The 14,018-nt window shown below is 40.7% G+C and overlaps 1 protein-coding gene across 3 annotated transcripts in view; it reads right to left on the bottom strand.

Moving 5' to 3' along the window:
* ADAMTSL3 (ADAMTS like 3) overlaps positions 1–14,018 on the bottom strand; it is a 200,689-nt gene that overhangs the window by 184,117 nt on the left and 2,554 nt on the right. Inside the window, exons 1-2 of one of the 3 annotated variants that reach the window (XM_032194749.1) lie at positions 4,717–4,785; positions 3,351–3,445 (exon numbers count right to left, since the gene is read on the bottom strand). In XM_032194749.1, the coding sequence (XP_032050640.1) occupies positions 3,351–3,425 (75 nt within the window). In that variant the 5' untranslated portion in view covers positions 3,426–3,445; positions 4,717–4,785. Of the gene's footprint in view, positions 1–3,350; positions 3,446–4,716; positions 4,786–14,018 lie in introns of those variants that run through there. The other 2 variants (XM_032194750.1, XM_032194751.1) reach the window with 2 other exon arrangements.

Here is a 14,018-nt window from a genome sequence, read left to right as displayed (position 1 = left end):
TTCTTAAATATCCAGACATAGTGTGTTTGCTATTATTCCCTCCTCAGACATTAGCCACCCCACAGTCTTTGGAGATAAAATGGGCTGACTTGTAGAGGATTTAACTAGGACTCTAGGAACCTAAGAAAATATCAGTGTATTCCTGATTTGAAAACAACATACCAGAGAATAAATCTAAAATGAACCCATGTGTAAACTCCAAATTTTGTCCATATGATTCTGCTAGCAATCATTTCTTGCTGACATTAATTCATTAGTAAGAATATCAGATATACATTCTTGCACATATTTCATAACATATAACAACATTAACTTAATGGTGTAATAAAATGTTACCACAAGATTGAGAAAGCATAGGTACCAGGCTGAACATCCTGCCTTTTCAATTACCAGTACATAGCCATATCTTCTCAAGAGATTTAAATAGCAAAGTTGGACTTAAATACTTTTATTTTATTAGCTTAACCATTGCCTAAAATCTCTATTATTGATTACTAAGCTGCTATCATGGGAGAAAAATAAGAAGCCTCTTACACCATACTGAGAAATAAACACACATCAGTAGTTAACTATATCCTTGACTGAGACTTGATGTTCACAAAAAGCAGTAGAACACGATAGCCTCCTTGGATGGATTCATCATTTAAATCTTTAGAAATACTGAATTATTCCATCATGATATTGCTGCTATTTTATTTTATCTTATTTTAAGACAGACATAGAGACACCATTTGCTTGGGTCACTATTGGCTTTAGGCAAATGCAGTTCCACTCATTTCAGTTATACTGGCACGAGTCAGGAAAAGGAGGCCCTATGTCTGCAAAACAGCACAAGCAAGGCTAGCCCATAAGTGATCTCCTGAATCAACTTTATGCCCTTGCTCTTGCTCACAGAACGGTTTTAAAAAGCAGCTCGGCAATATCACGCAGTAAACAATTCTCTGGGTTATCCTATCATATCTTATTAATCTACTAGTATGGCAATTAAACCTCCCTTAAAAAATTGTCATGAACTTGAGACACCACATATCTGGAAGTTCAGAGTTAAGTTTGGAACCTAGCTCAACACCGTGCCATGCTCGTTACTGGTGTAGAATCCTATAACCAGTTAACTTTCATTTCTTCTCAGTAACAGCTACCTCTTTTTCACAACTTCTCATGTTAAAGTTTTCTTTGCGTTACATTCATACCACATTTCCACCACATTCTTTTTAAACGGTTATTATTTTATTCTGTACCTGCCTCAAGCAGGATGAAATTAATCAATTGCACATAAGTGACATGACATAGACTTGTGACCTTGCCCAGCATCCAATTGTTTCTAATTGATTAGCTCCAGACATAAGCACTTCAATAGCCAAAAACAACACAAGTGGAAGCTATGGTACAATATTAGGGTAGAATAACTGTGTGTGGTCCATATAGTATGGCCCCAAGCAACCAATTAAAGAATTAATGGTTATTGGATACCAAAAATGTTATGTTAAATAATATAAGATATCTTTAATGTGACTAAAATTGTGATAGAACACCTAAAATTTAGGAGCAGAAGGGCCTCCTGCAAGATTGGGGTTAAGTGCTAATGGCTCAAATATGCCAAATAGATTGGAATATTTAACAGGACAATCAAGACCAAAAGAATTTGACCTGGATTGAAATGTTCATAAAGCTATTCACAATAGCCTATTGATTACTACAATGTGTTTGGATATTTTTTATTATGAAGAGACAAGTGAAGCTATGCCAAACCATTTGTGGAGAAGAGGAAACTATGCCACCACTGATTCCTGTTCTGCAATAAGAAAACTATGGAAAAAAATAGAAAAGAAAAACATTATAAAAGAAAAGAAAAAAAAAAAGTGGTCTCTTCATAACCAAAAGGCCCAAACACAAAGCTGACCTTTCCCTTTCCTGTACTTCTATTCTCATCTTTCACAGAACTATTAAGTGAATTTCACATACTACTTTGAGTGCTTTATAGGGCCTGTTATTGCAACATCACTCAACTGCTTGCACACAAAGATACAAACAGATCAGGCACAGAAAATCAGTAACATTTTGATTCCTACATGAGAAGCAAGCAAAAAGCTGAAGATTCCACTGCTGTCCTGTCTGCTTGAACATGCACTGTTCATGCTGCTTTTCCACACACTTAATAAAGAATCTAATGCTTCTTTTATGGTGAATCCTTTACTCAGGTAACTGCTGTACTTTCAAGATTAGTAGCAACCATAATACAGATGTAAGAGGCATTCATTGATAAGCAACTGCCAAACATTTCACAGCACACACTGCACTAGGGCTATTAGCAAGTAGCACTGCTTATTCCCACTACTGTAAGCCCCAAAGTCCAGCATAAATGAATTATAGCTTACTGAGCTGTCCAGTCCTGTCTCCTAATTTCTTCATACTCCTTTTGAATTCTCTTTTGCCTGCTTTATTACCATTTGATTCAAAATTCTTCAGGATGTATGTTTAAATAATGCCCAGCCCAACAGGCTCCAGTTTGAAACCACCATTTCTCAATATCACAATAATGAAAACAGTACATAGTTACAATACTGTCACTGATTTTTTTGCAAAACAAATACTTTATTTTGTAAAAATTACTACACTGCTTCAAAAGCTGATGCCATTTATTTCAAAAATATTCTCCAGTTTAATTGTTCTTTTCTAAGTATTTTTTTTGATTTGGGCCTATAGAGGACTGAAGAATCCTTGATGATACATTCTGTACTGTGGGAACTACCACTGTAGAGGATGACAGACTATAACAACATCTCTGCTGCATGCCAGCACACCATATTTCTTGAAATACTCACTTCTTGGAACTGACTAGGCTCATGTGTCAGGCAATAGATCAGTTGGCAGCTATGGCTTTCCTCCATGGTTCTGTATTCATTGAACGCTTGAAGAAAAGACCTTTTTGGACCTCCGTCTTCCCAAGATACTCACCGACTTCCAAGCGCTTTACATGTTTCTACACAGGTATTTATATAACCCTTGTCACTTACAGTATCTTAACATTTATCAGGTGCTAAATCTCCTGTGGGCAAAGGGCAGCTGTATTGCCTTGAAAGACCCCAGGCATTACACATCTGGCAAGATCTCCCTTTGGTCCCTGTACAGTTGAGTCAGGTACAATATTACCGAGAGAGAAAATATCCATTTCCCATCTGGATGCCTTTGAAATTAAATTCAGTGATAAACCTAAATCCCACTCTCATTGGAAACCTTTCATTTACAATGCAGGTACCTCAGCAGTTTTGCTTAAAAGACAGCAACTGAAAGTTTGTGGCAAGATCATCGGAAACACCAAGCACAGCAGTAGCAACAAGTTCATTGCCTACCTGTAGATGAGCGTAGATAGCAATGGCAAGCCAAATGACCTCCCAGAAGAGCCCTGTGGCTTTAGGGCTGGCCATCCTCGTGCCTTGGGACTCTGCTGAGAGAGATTGTTTCAAGTTACAAATAAAATCAATTGGGCTGTGCCGGAATTTCAATGACTAAAGCAAACTGGGCGAAGGGATGGAACCAGCCTTTGGAAGAAGCTCAGTGCAAACACTGGAGCTCCGTGCTGGCCAGCGGAGCTGGCTAGGAAAGCATGCCATGAGCACAGCCTGCAGGGTGATGCAGTTCCAATTAGGCAACAGACGCGGGGGGAGAATGAAGGAAGGTTTGGGAAAGCAAGCAGTAGGGGGCGAGTTTGATCGTCTCCTGCACATAGGTCAGTTTATCAAATCAGCAACCCCTCCCACCGTGATCTCTCACTTTCACCCATCCAAAAGGGAGAGCCCAGCCCTGGGACCCCATCAACCATTCACACTGCCTTTGGAAGTTCTGATCATAACAGCACGGAGATTAAGTGATCAGGGCAGAGGGAAAAAGTCCTTCAATTTAGTGATCCTCATCAGTTACAGGGCCAACACTAAATGGCTGGTCACTTTTACTTAAAAACAGTTTAAAACTGCCAGCAGGATAAACCGTTTAATAACACTGCTAATTCTGTTAACTCCTGGTATCAATACATCTTGTTGCCTCAGATATTCGTTACCATAGTGACCTTATAAAGTAGTGCAAGTTCCGCACACCCCTAACACACACAGGCACACGCACACACCAGCAGCCTGCCCGCCCTCCCCTCCTCCTACCCTCCACCCCAATATTTTGGGAGGACGCACAGCGTGGGGAAATCTTGCCTTCAAAACCAAAAAGAAAACCTCACTTCTAAAAGATCAAGAGTCCTAAATGAAAACCAGCTCTCGCACCTGTCAACTAAACGTAATTAAGACTCCTTACAGAAGTGTTTAATCCCTTAAAAAAATCTTACAAAAAAAAATAAATAAATAAAATAAATAAAAATAAATGAGGAAAGAAACACACCCTCTCCCCACCCACCCTCAGCCCTTAGTGCTCCTGGATGCTCCGGTCATTCACAAGTCCCAGGCTGCTGTGCCAGCTAAGAAGGAAGGCTGATCCCCTCGCCAGGCGCTGCCGGGATCCAGCAGCTTCTGCTATCGGCAGGTGCCGTGCCTGGGCTCACCCAGCGGGCGAGCGGTTCCGCTTTCCCCGGGGCTCGGCACGGAGCCCCTCCAGGCCGGTCTGCGCCCTGCAGGGCGCTGCTGCCCGCCGGGCTGGGGGCAGCTGCCCGGAGAGCCCCGGGAAGCTGCGGCTGCTGCCATGGCCCAGCCCGGCCCCCCCGCGGCTCTCACCCACCTGGTGCGGAGCCCGGCTCGGCTCAGCGGGGCCGGAGGGGAGGCAGGGAGCAGCTCGGGCTCCGCCGGCGCCTCCTTCCCTCCCGCAGGGCACGGAGAGCCTGGCCCGTCACGGCACCGGCGATCCAGCATCCTGCATCACGGAGAGCCCCTCCCTCGCGGCAGGCTCCAGCCCACCGCCGCCCGTTAGCCAAGGTCCTACAGGCTGCTGGCAGCCGGCCTGGACCCCCCTCCCTCCCTTTCCCTCTCCCCGGTCCCCCCCCTTCCCAGCCCGGCCCCGGTCGGAGGCTCCCGGGCGCCTCCACCTGCGGTGCGGGGCCATGGCCCTGCCCGGCGCCCCCAGCGCCGCCGCGGCTCCGCTCGCCCCCGCTGCCCCCGGGCAGAGCGAGCGGGCGCCCAGCCAGAGGGGCCCGGCTCCCCGCCGGCTGCCGAGGGCTGGCGGGGCTCCGGAGCCGGCAGCCGAGAGCCCGGGGCCGAGCCGTTCGTCTTCCCCCCGAGGGGCGAAAGCTACCGTGAAGGCAGCCCCCCAGGCCTGCCGCGGAGCGGCTTCCAAAACCGCAAGCATCCCGTGTCTCATCTCCAAGCTGCTCTCGCAGTCCAGCTGCAAATCTGCTCGCACACCGAGGAGGTCTTTAATCACGCTGCCCTCTGCGATATTTTTAGGTTTCCTACTGTAAATCTGACAAGCACGCCTCGTCCGACAGCTCTGCTCGCGGTCTCCCTCTCAGCTGCTGGGCAGTACCTCCGTAAAATCCTCTACCTTTCGCTACGGCTCCCACTGATGTCCCAAGCTTTCGTCGAGCCTGCTAGGAGCAACGCACAGAAAAAGGGCTATTATCCCTGCCACCGAAGTTAAAAATACGCTCCAGTGAACTAAACATAACCGATGAAGAGTTTGTTCAAATATGTTGCACTGGAAACTTTTCCAATGTGTTTAGGTTTCTCACTAGCGAGGGAAGGCGCCTCCTCCATCGTTAGGAACAGAGTGCCCTCTGCTGAAACTAGGCTGGGAGGAAAGCAGCCAAAGGGGAGATGCCAAAAGCAACCAGAGGGATCCATTTCAGCTGCTAGTTACTTAATCAACCGCACGGTCCTTGAATTATGACTTCAATTATACCCATGCCATTTGTTATCTTAAAAAAAAAAAAAAAAAGTGAGAGAGAAAGATATCCTAGTGCAGACAGCACATGTATCCGACCTGATCACAAACGATTTAGGCAGAATTTAGCCATTAGATCTACTGATGCAGAAAGCCAAGTTTCTCATCTCAAAACTACGGCCAGTAGTACTGCAAGAACAAAGATAGAAAGAAACTTGTTCACAACTACAGAATGAAACTGCTACAGAATGAGACCTGCCATCTAGTTAGGCAGGCACAGTTTGCACAAGCCTTATTCAGAATCGCACTGCATTTAGGATTACTTAGCCCTCAACACTGAGGGAGTCCCTTGGATCCCTGATACAAAAGCTACAGAGTGGGCCATTAATTTGCTGACCAGGTGGGTATTTACACAAACAAACAAACAAACAAACAAACCACTATATTTCTAGCACTTGTGTCAGCCACAGATTACATTGAAAAGTTCAGTCCCGAAATTCTAATAGCATTTTCCAGATTTGAAGGCTGACTGGCATTTCTTTGTTTTTCTTTCAGTGCCACTCATCTTTGTGTTCTTTACTTTCTCAAGCTTACTAGGAGGAAAAAAAAAACAAACAAAAAAACAAACAAACAAACAAACACACAAACCAAGAGCTTACTCCGAGACCTTCTCAGAAGGTTGCTCCTGCTCATCCTTCACATCAGTTCTATGTGTATCCCTCAACACAAAAGATACTCAAGCATCACATATGTGGGTCTTAGAAACACTTGTTCATCCTCTGCAGTGAATTACAGAAGAGAAAAGTGGTGCAGTAGGAAGCAGACTATGTTAGACAACTCTTAGGACAGATTCACTGACTTAAGCAAGCCTGCTGATGTATCCTACACACTAATTCCTTGCATGACCTTGTGCTTAGGTTATAGGCTCCATGTCTGAATTCACAGGGCATGTATGAAAACAGAGGTAAACACCTGCAGGCATTATCCCCCAGGATATTTTCAAAAAGCATTGTAATAAATAATTCAGGCACCTTGTGTTACCCTACCTAGTAAAACAGTAATCGGCAATACGTCTCACCCAAACTACAGCAGTGACAGCAGAGTTAATCCCATTTTCCCTCATCATTCATAGTTTTATTTTGCTTTTATTACACAGAAATCTTCCCTTTTGTGAGGAATATGAGCACCCAAGAACTAACATCTTTTTATCATATTGCCTACTACTGTCAAATTACAGTTTTGACAGCTTTTAACCAGGCATTTTCATCTACAGCTGATTTGTCTCCTCCTTTATGCAGTTTCTTTAATTTCTTCACCTCGGCCTCATCCCACACCCCTGTCACTTTACTGTTCTCTCTAAGCTTCCAGTGAGCATGAAAGCTTTGAGATTTTGACTCCTCAAGATCACCATTATCCCTTCTGCTGAGCCAAGCAAATGTCGAATGAAAGTCAGGGGTCCAGGCAAGATGTGTTTGACAAAACCACTTCAAAGTTCACAGCACTTGCAGTTCCACAGCAGACTCCTGCAATATACGTCCTAAACTTAAAGGCCACAAACTTACAGGGTCCAGAAGCCTATCTTCCATCCCTGGAAAAGTTTGTCAGGAATCTTACAAAAACTAATTGACCATTCAAGCATAAAAGAAATCACCATTTCTAAGGAGACATTTAAGTTCCCTTCTGATCACTCTGTCTATAACCTGTACGAATTATAAACTCTTCAAGAAAATTATTCTTTTTTTTACTATTATTATTATTTTACACTGTTTGCACAACCCCTTGTCCAGTGTCAAAATCCTTTAGATATTGCCTTATTAGCAATTTTACCACACATTCTTCTGATTCCCATTCACGCCACGTTTGGCAAAGTTGGTATAAGATTTTTGAACAGGAAACTATAGTGGTGCTCTTTGCAGTTCATGTAATTCCTACATTTGTCTCCTGTTATTAGTAGTGCTTTATGATTACATATATGCTTTTCTATTGCTGTTCTCCAAAATATGCATCATTTAAATAACATTAAATGACAGCTCTAAAGCCCTTATTGTTCATAAAATTGTGAAATATGAACATTTGCACTTACTGAACACAATCATGACCTCATCTATCTGTACAGCTAGCCGAGGCTCATGAAGTTGGTTGGCAACATGACTGCCTTATTCTTTGTTTTATACTGACTTATGGCCATACATACTCACTACTGAACACAGCTATGAAACATTTTTTGTTATTCATTGATTTATATTCTACAAAGACAACAGAAAATTTCACCTCTCCCTCAACTGCAAGAGAAAACAGAGAAAGGAGAACCTGCAGGATACAGCCATTGGCAAAATTGAAGAAAATTAAATCTCTGGTCTGGTAAACACAAAACTGTTCAGTCAGGTGATAACCATCAGATTTCACTTCCTCAGAGAATATTAACAGAAAACCTTCGCACCCAGAAAAATGTTTCTCTATTTATCTTTGCCCTGAAACGTAGGTGTACACCTTCAGCAGACTTCACTTAAATATAAATATTCTTTCAAAGCAAGTTCAGCTAAGCCAATCTGATGATCATGAAGGTCATTTTAACATCATAACAAAAGTCTATACTACTCAGGGAGAAATATGTTTGGCTAAACTACAAATTTAAAATGCATTGAAACAGTGCAGAACAACATTTGGCTCATAAATCAGGATTAAATCTAATGAATACCAAAGCTGGAAGTATCCTGCTGAGGCCCCATGCAGAAAGTGAATTTGGGTTTGAGGCCTCAAAGTTATCAGTAATAGAGCTGCACCTGATTGACTAATAAAAGGAAAATGTTAAATTTCCTGTAACTAGAGTCATGAGAACCCTGATACAGTATAATCAGTTCTTTGACCCTGCATTGTATTTGTAGAGGGTGCTTGTTTACCCTGAAATAACAAGCTCTCTGGGGTATAGAGCAATCATGCACTGTCACACTTTACAAATATGTTATACCCTATAAAGAGTCAAGCCCATATTACAATAAAGGTACAAAGTTCAGCTACAGTACTGTCTTTGATTCCTTGGTGTTACAGAACCCCTGCGTTCCATGTTGATCCTTGCCCCAGGCTTTGGGAACAGCTCCATCAGTACAGTAAGTAGAAAAAATTCTTGTGGCTTAAAGAAAGAAAAACTACTTATGTATAGACCTAAACATTATAGAAAGCTACTGTTTTCCTCTCAGCTTGTGTTTAAATGAATCTAACATTAACCAATACAATATATACAAATGGTCACTACTTCAAGTATTTGAATAAATATTTGTCCTTTCTTGTGTTTCAGATTCCTTTTTATCTTTGAGCAAAATAACTTGTGGCTCATCTGCATATTTATGATCCTGTTACAGTAGCAGCAGATGCATTAAATTTCATGACTCTCCAGAACAAACACATCTTGATTCACATTGCACATACTTATACTTCTGTTTTGAGTTCAGTGTTCATAGCCCTAACAAAAATGTTAGGGCAGACATTTTGAGATCAATTATAATACTTACACAATCATTATACAATTTAGTAGCATATATTCTCACAGGAATTTAGGTGATTATTGTGGGCATAACCAAAAGATATAAACTTGTAGTGATCTGAATACAGATAAGACAAAATGTAAAATTCATTGCAGAAAATAAAATATATTTGGTTTACTTACACATCACTATGTTTATTAACAGACTTTTTTCCTAGTTTGAAAAAAAAGTTACTCCTCGGAGAACTGTGGATATGCCAAATCTGAATTCCTGAACTTATCTGCCCTTTCTTTCTCAGTGACATCAATCTATCTTCCTCAAGGTCTTTGATGGCCCTTATTTCTGTGTTTGTTAAGAATAAAACATTGAGTGCTCTGTGAAACAGGCAACAGTTAGTGACTAAACTGAGGAGATCAGTTACATCGCAAATCATGAACATCAGACAAAGGTAAGCAGGACAATTGCTTTTCCTTAGTGAACTGTTAGAGTTGAGGGTGATGAGCAAAGTAGGTGACCTGCATCTCAAGATGACTTCTGCCTGTTGCTGAGTGTCTAGAGACAGGCCAATATGGAAATGGAAGAAGAACATAAGCATAGAGCAGTGAGATGGCATGAGAAAGGACAAGGTTGGAAAATATACATGATACATCACTGGGAGGAATTCTAAGATGGTGTAGTTATGAATGCAGAAAATGAACAATTAGTATAGAGAAATGCAGCAAAACCAAAGGAAGGAAAAAGTAACAGTAAAATTTGAAAGAAACTAAGAAAATGATAGAAACAAAGCCACCAGAAAAAAGCTTCAGAAGATAAGTGACACTTGTTTTTATTATTACCAAACACTAGATGCACAGACTGACACTTTCTCATGTGCAGTCATGTGCACATAAGATTACAAATGCAGAAACACTATAACAAAACACATGAAATGGTTGCACACTCCTGTTGGCTCATGTGGGTGAGATCAAAACAGCAAATAAAACATGATGCTCAAAAAAGAAAGAGAGATGGTGTATTAACTGAGGATAGAACCCCCAAGTTAAGCTATACTTTAAAGTTGAAAGTAACATGAAGACAGAAAGCAAGTATGAAATTTATTTCTGATTCTTCTGTTCTCTTCTACTTGTCAACTTTTGCTATTTTGACAATTGCTGTGGTTTCTTAGGTTGCGCACCTAACTTTCAATAAGAAATTATATTGTGAATCACTACCAAAGTGAAATTATCCCTTTTCCTCACCACAGACTGGCTGCAGACCAAGTGCTCCATATTGAGGCATTGGGTCAAGTACAATAAGAGTGGGGTAAGCTATTTGTTCTTAATAAAATGAATTCAACTCAACTCAGTAATGTAGCCTGGAAATAAACGAAGACTTTTTTGTTATTATATTGTACTAAAAGAGATGGAAGTGATTTCATTTTCACAAGGGACTCAGATTTGACTTAGCTCTGGTGGATCAGAGGAGGTTCCTGGCTCCTGTGGGAGCCAGCAGATGTACTAGTTGTTCTTATTAACATTCAGTGATGACATAATTGAATACAGTCTATTTGACAATAAATGGGGATAAAGAAAGGTTAGCAAAAATTGATGGATGGAGGAAAAAAAAAAAAAAAAAGTGGTAAAGCTCTACATTCACAGTTTGGAGCTATATAGCTGTTAGGAGAAAAAAAAAAAAAAAAAAAAAAAAAAAAAAAAAAAAAAAAAAAGCTTCTTTCTCTCATTCCTACATTGTATGAATGAGCCTGAGTTTTTCTTAGCAGGCTCTTATAATCTATACTATGAGAGCATCTCACTCAAATGTTTTCTCAGTCTGATACTGATACTAGTAGTCTATAGACCAGAATTACATTATTGCAGACCCATGCAGTAGCTAAGAATTTTTCCTCATTCTGCATAGACATCCCTTACAGAAATTAAAGGGCTTTCTGCATTAAACTGGACTAGAGCTTATACCTTCAGACACTGAACCAGATTCTGGTCTTGACTATTCCAATATAAGATGTAAATAGTTGCAGCTTCTCTGCGTTTGGATATGAATGAACTTGGTCACTGACAACTGGAAACAGCCTAACAAGCTTATCAGGTATCACCTGGAAAACATTGCAATCACATCTATTTTCCATAAGCCATGTTTTACCAAAAATATATATATTGTTTACTTCTGCATATGCTAATGCCAAAAATAATTTCATGAACAGTTTGAATGATGTTTCTAGTTCTTTACTGACTGCCAGCTGTTGGAAGGCTGTTGTTCCAACACAGGCAAAAGCCAGTATAAGCTGACAGACTTGTCCTGCTTAATTTAACTAGGCAAGTAGGTGCATATGCTGAAGTACTGCACAGGAGGCCATCTCGTGTCGATGCATGTTCTGACCATCTGCATGTATTATTGCCAATGATACAGAAACATTAATTACCCTTTCACCTTTCTGGTCAGTGATCAGTAATTTTCTCATGGAGACTTCACATCTCCTATACAACTGTTGGCAATAGCCTCCAAGCATTATCAGGCTAACAGGACTCGATTTGACTTCTTCAGCTGCAGGCCTGCGTGAGTCACCAACATCTGTCTGTAAACAAACTGCCTGGCAAAGTTCTTATTCATATGTTTTAATGCATCAGAGTAATACCATTTGAGTTAACACTGCTATAACATACACAGACTGCTTGAATTGCTACAAAGGCTGAAGGCTGTCCAGTGACACCTTGCTTTGTTTCCAAAAGATGCTTAGGAAGAGACACTCATGATTTAAAGAGAATGATGATTGCCAGAAAAAGAAAAGCACTGAAAGACTAGAAAGTTTCTGTTGTCCATGCCGACTCCTGTACCTATACCTACATTTTGACATCATGATATTTTTACACTAGTCAGACCTGTCTGCTTACTAAGAGTATTTAACACTTGAAAAGCACACATGAACTCAGTTTGTAGGAAGTCACAGAGAACACCTAGACAGAAGTGCTATTTCTGTTAACTGATGTGGCCTTACTAAAGTCTGTAGCAGTTTGTTGCACCAACAACTTGCCATTCCAAGAGGAGGAAAAAAACACTGCTTTGGAACAGAGAGAGCCATGTCAGATAGCAAGGTCAGCAGCCCAGGAACTGTACCCTCCCCTAGGACCCTGTCCTGTATTTTGCTCCTAAGCAAAGTGGGTAGGAAGGCTGGAGATAACATCCATGACAATCTCAAACAGATTTAAAAAAAAAAAAAAAAAAAAAAAACTGAAATACAGCTTCAAACCAGAAAACCAGTCCCCAAAATGACAATAGCTACAGCCAGGCATAACCATGACAAAGCTGAAAGAAGGACCAGCTTCCAGGCCTGATCTTAAATGGAGCTCCTGCACCCACGGCAGAGGTGTGGATGGCCCCAGCTGAGGCTGGCGAGGGTTGTTAATACGTGTGAGTGTACTCAGAGCCCTGACAACATTTTGGAGCCCATACTGACAGACTGTTGACACATGGATAGAACTGGTTAGCAGACATGTAAGAGAAAGGATAGCAAAAAGTTTACTTGATGTTTTCCTGGTTTCCACTTTACTACTGTATTATTGATTTTTTTTTCCCCGCTTAGTTTTAACGGTTCAAGATCAAAACCTGATTAGGATACTCAAAATACTCCCACTCTTTTTTTTTTTTTTAATCTTATTTTTCTTAATTCCGACATTATGGAAGCTACCAAGACTGTCACATTTTTCTATATCTACGTATTCTTAAAAATAGATTATTTGTAGAACACTTTTACTGTGCTTTAATCTGAGATATAAAACTTTTTCTACAATTTTTCCAGATACCTTCGATATCTCTTCATAATCCTAACATATTCCTGACATCTTTATATTAGAAACAGTAAGAAAATATGGTACAGGCTTATCTCTGCAGAAATTCCCCAGCTACATTTGTGGTCTAAGCAGTACAGACTAAAGTCTTAATCAAAGAAAATTTCAGAAAAAAAAAAATGTTGGAAAGAAAAGCACCAGTAACTGACTTCTATTTCACACTGCTTAAGATGCCTTCATCTGTTCTTGCATAGGGAGGGTAGGTGAAGAGCAAGATAGATAAAAGTAGCTCAGACTATATTTGAACCGTTTCTTTCAGCTGTTTTTGTTTGCACTATTACAAAGCCCTGGCGGGCAAGGAAAATATTCTTAGAATAGCAGATTTCTTTCTTTGTTCTGCTTCTGTTCCAAAACCATACAATTGTATTTGAACAGCTGGCCAGTCATGCAACCATCAAACGTGACAATGACATACAACCTCAGTGTTCCTTGTAGAGGACTGAAGTTTCAAAGCCTAAGCATACCCTCGGACATACTCATCTTCATCCTGGAGGTACATACTCAGATTTAAATCATACTTTTTTTTTTTTTTTTTTAATTGAGCTTTCTACTGACAATGAAAAACAAACAAGTGCTCATTACAACAAAATAGGAAAAACTGGAACTGCTTTGCAGAAAAGAATTTCCTGATGCTATTGCTAGGACAAGAACCAGAGGAGCTCAGCCTGGCCATATGCCATTACTCTGCTAGATATACTTGTAGCACTGAAATGGTCTTTTGCTTTTTGTGCAAATGTGTAATGAAGTTCAGAACCAAATCTTGATGAAAATCCATATCTTCTTCTATTCCCTCATCTACTTTGTGTAACTTTGTATCCAGGGATGTACGTAACCTATATCCCTAGCTACAATTTTGGGGCCAACTATGTTGCTCTCCCATGTC

Source organism: Aythya fuligula, chromosome 11, assembly GCF_009819795.1.
Source record: "Aythya fuligula isolate bAytFul2 chromosome 11, bAytFul2.pri, whole genome shotgun sequence".
In the NCBI taxonomy this organism is placed as follows: Eukaryota; Metazoa; Chordata; class Aves; order Anseriformes; family Anatidae; genus Aythya; species Aythya fuligula.
Note: the sequence above shows the minus strand (reverse complement) of the source record. Positions and strands in the feature narration are given on the sequence as shown.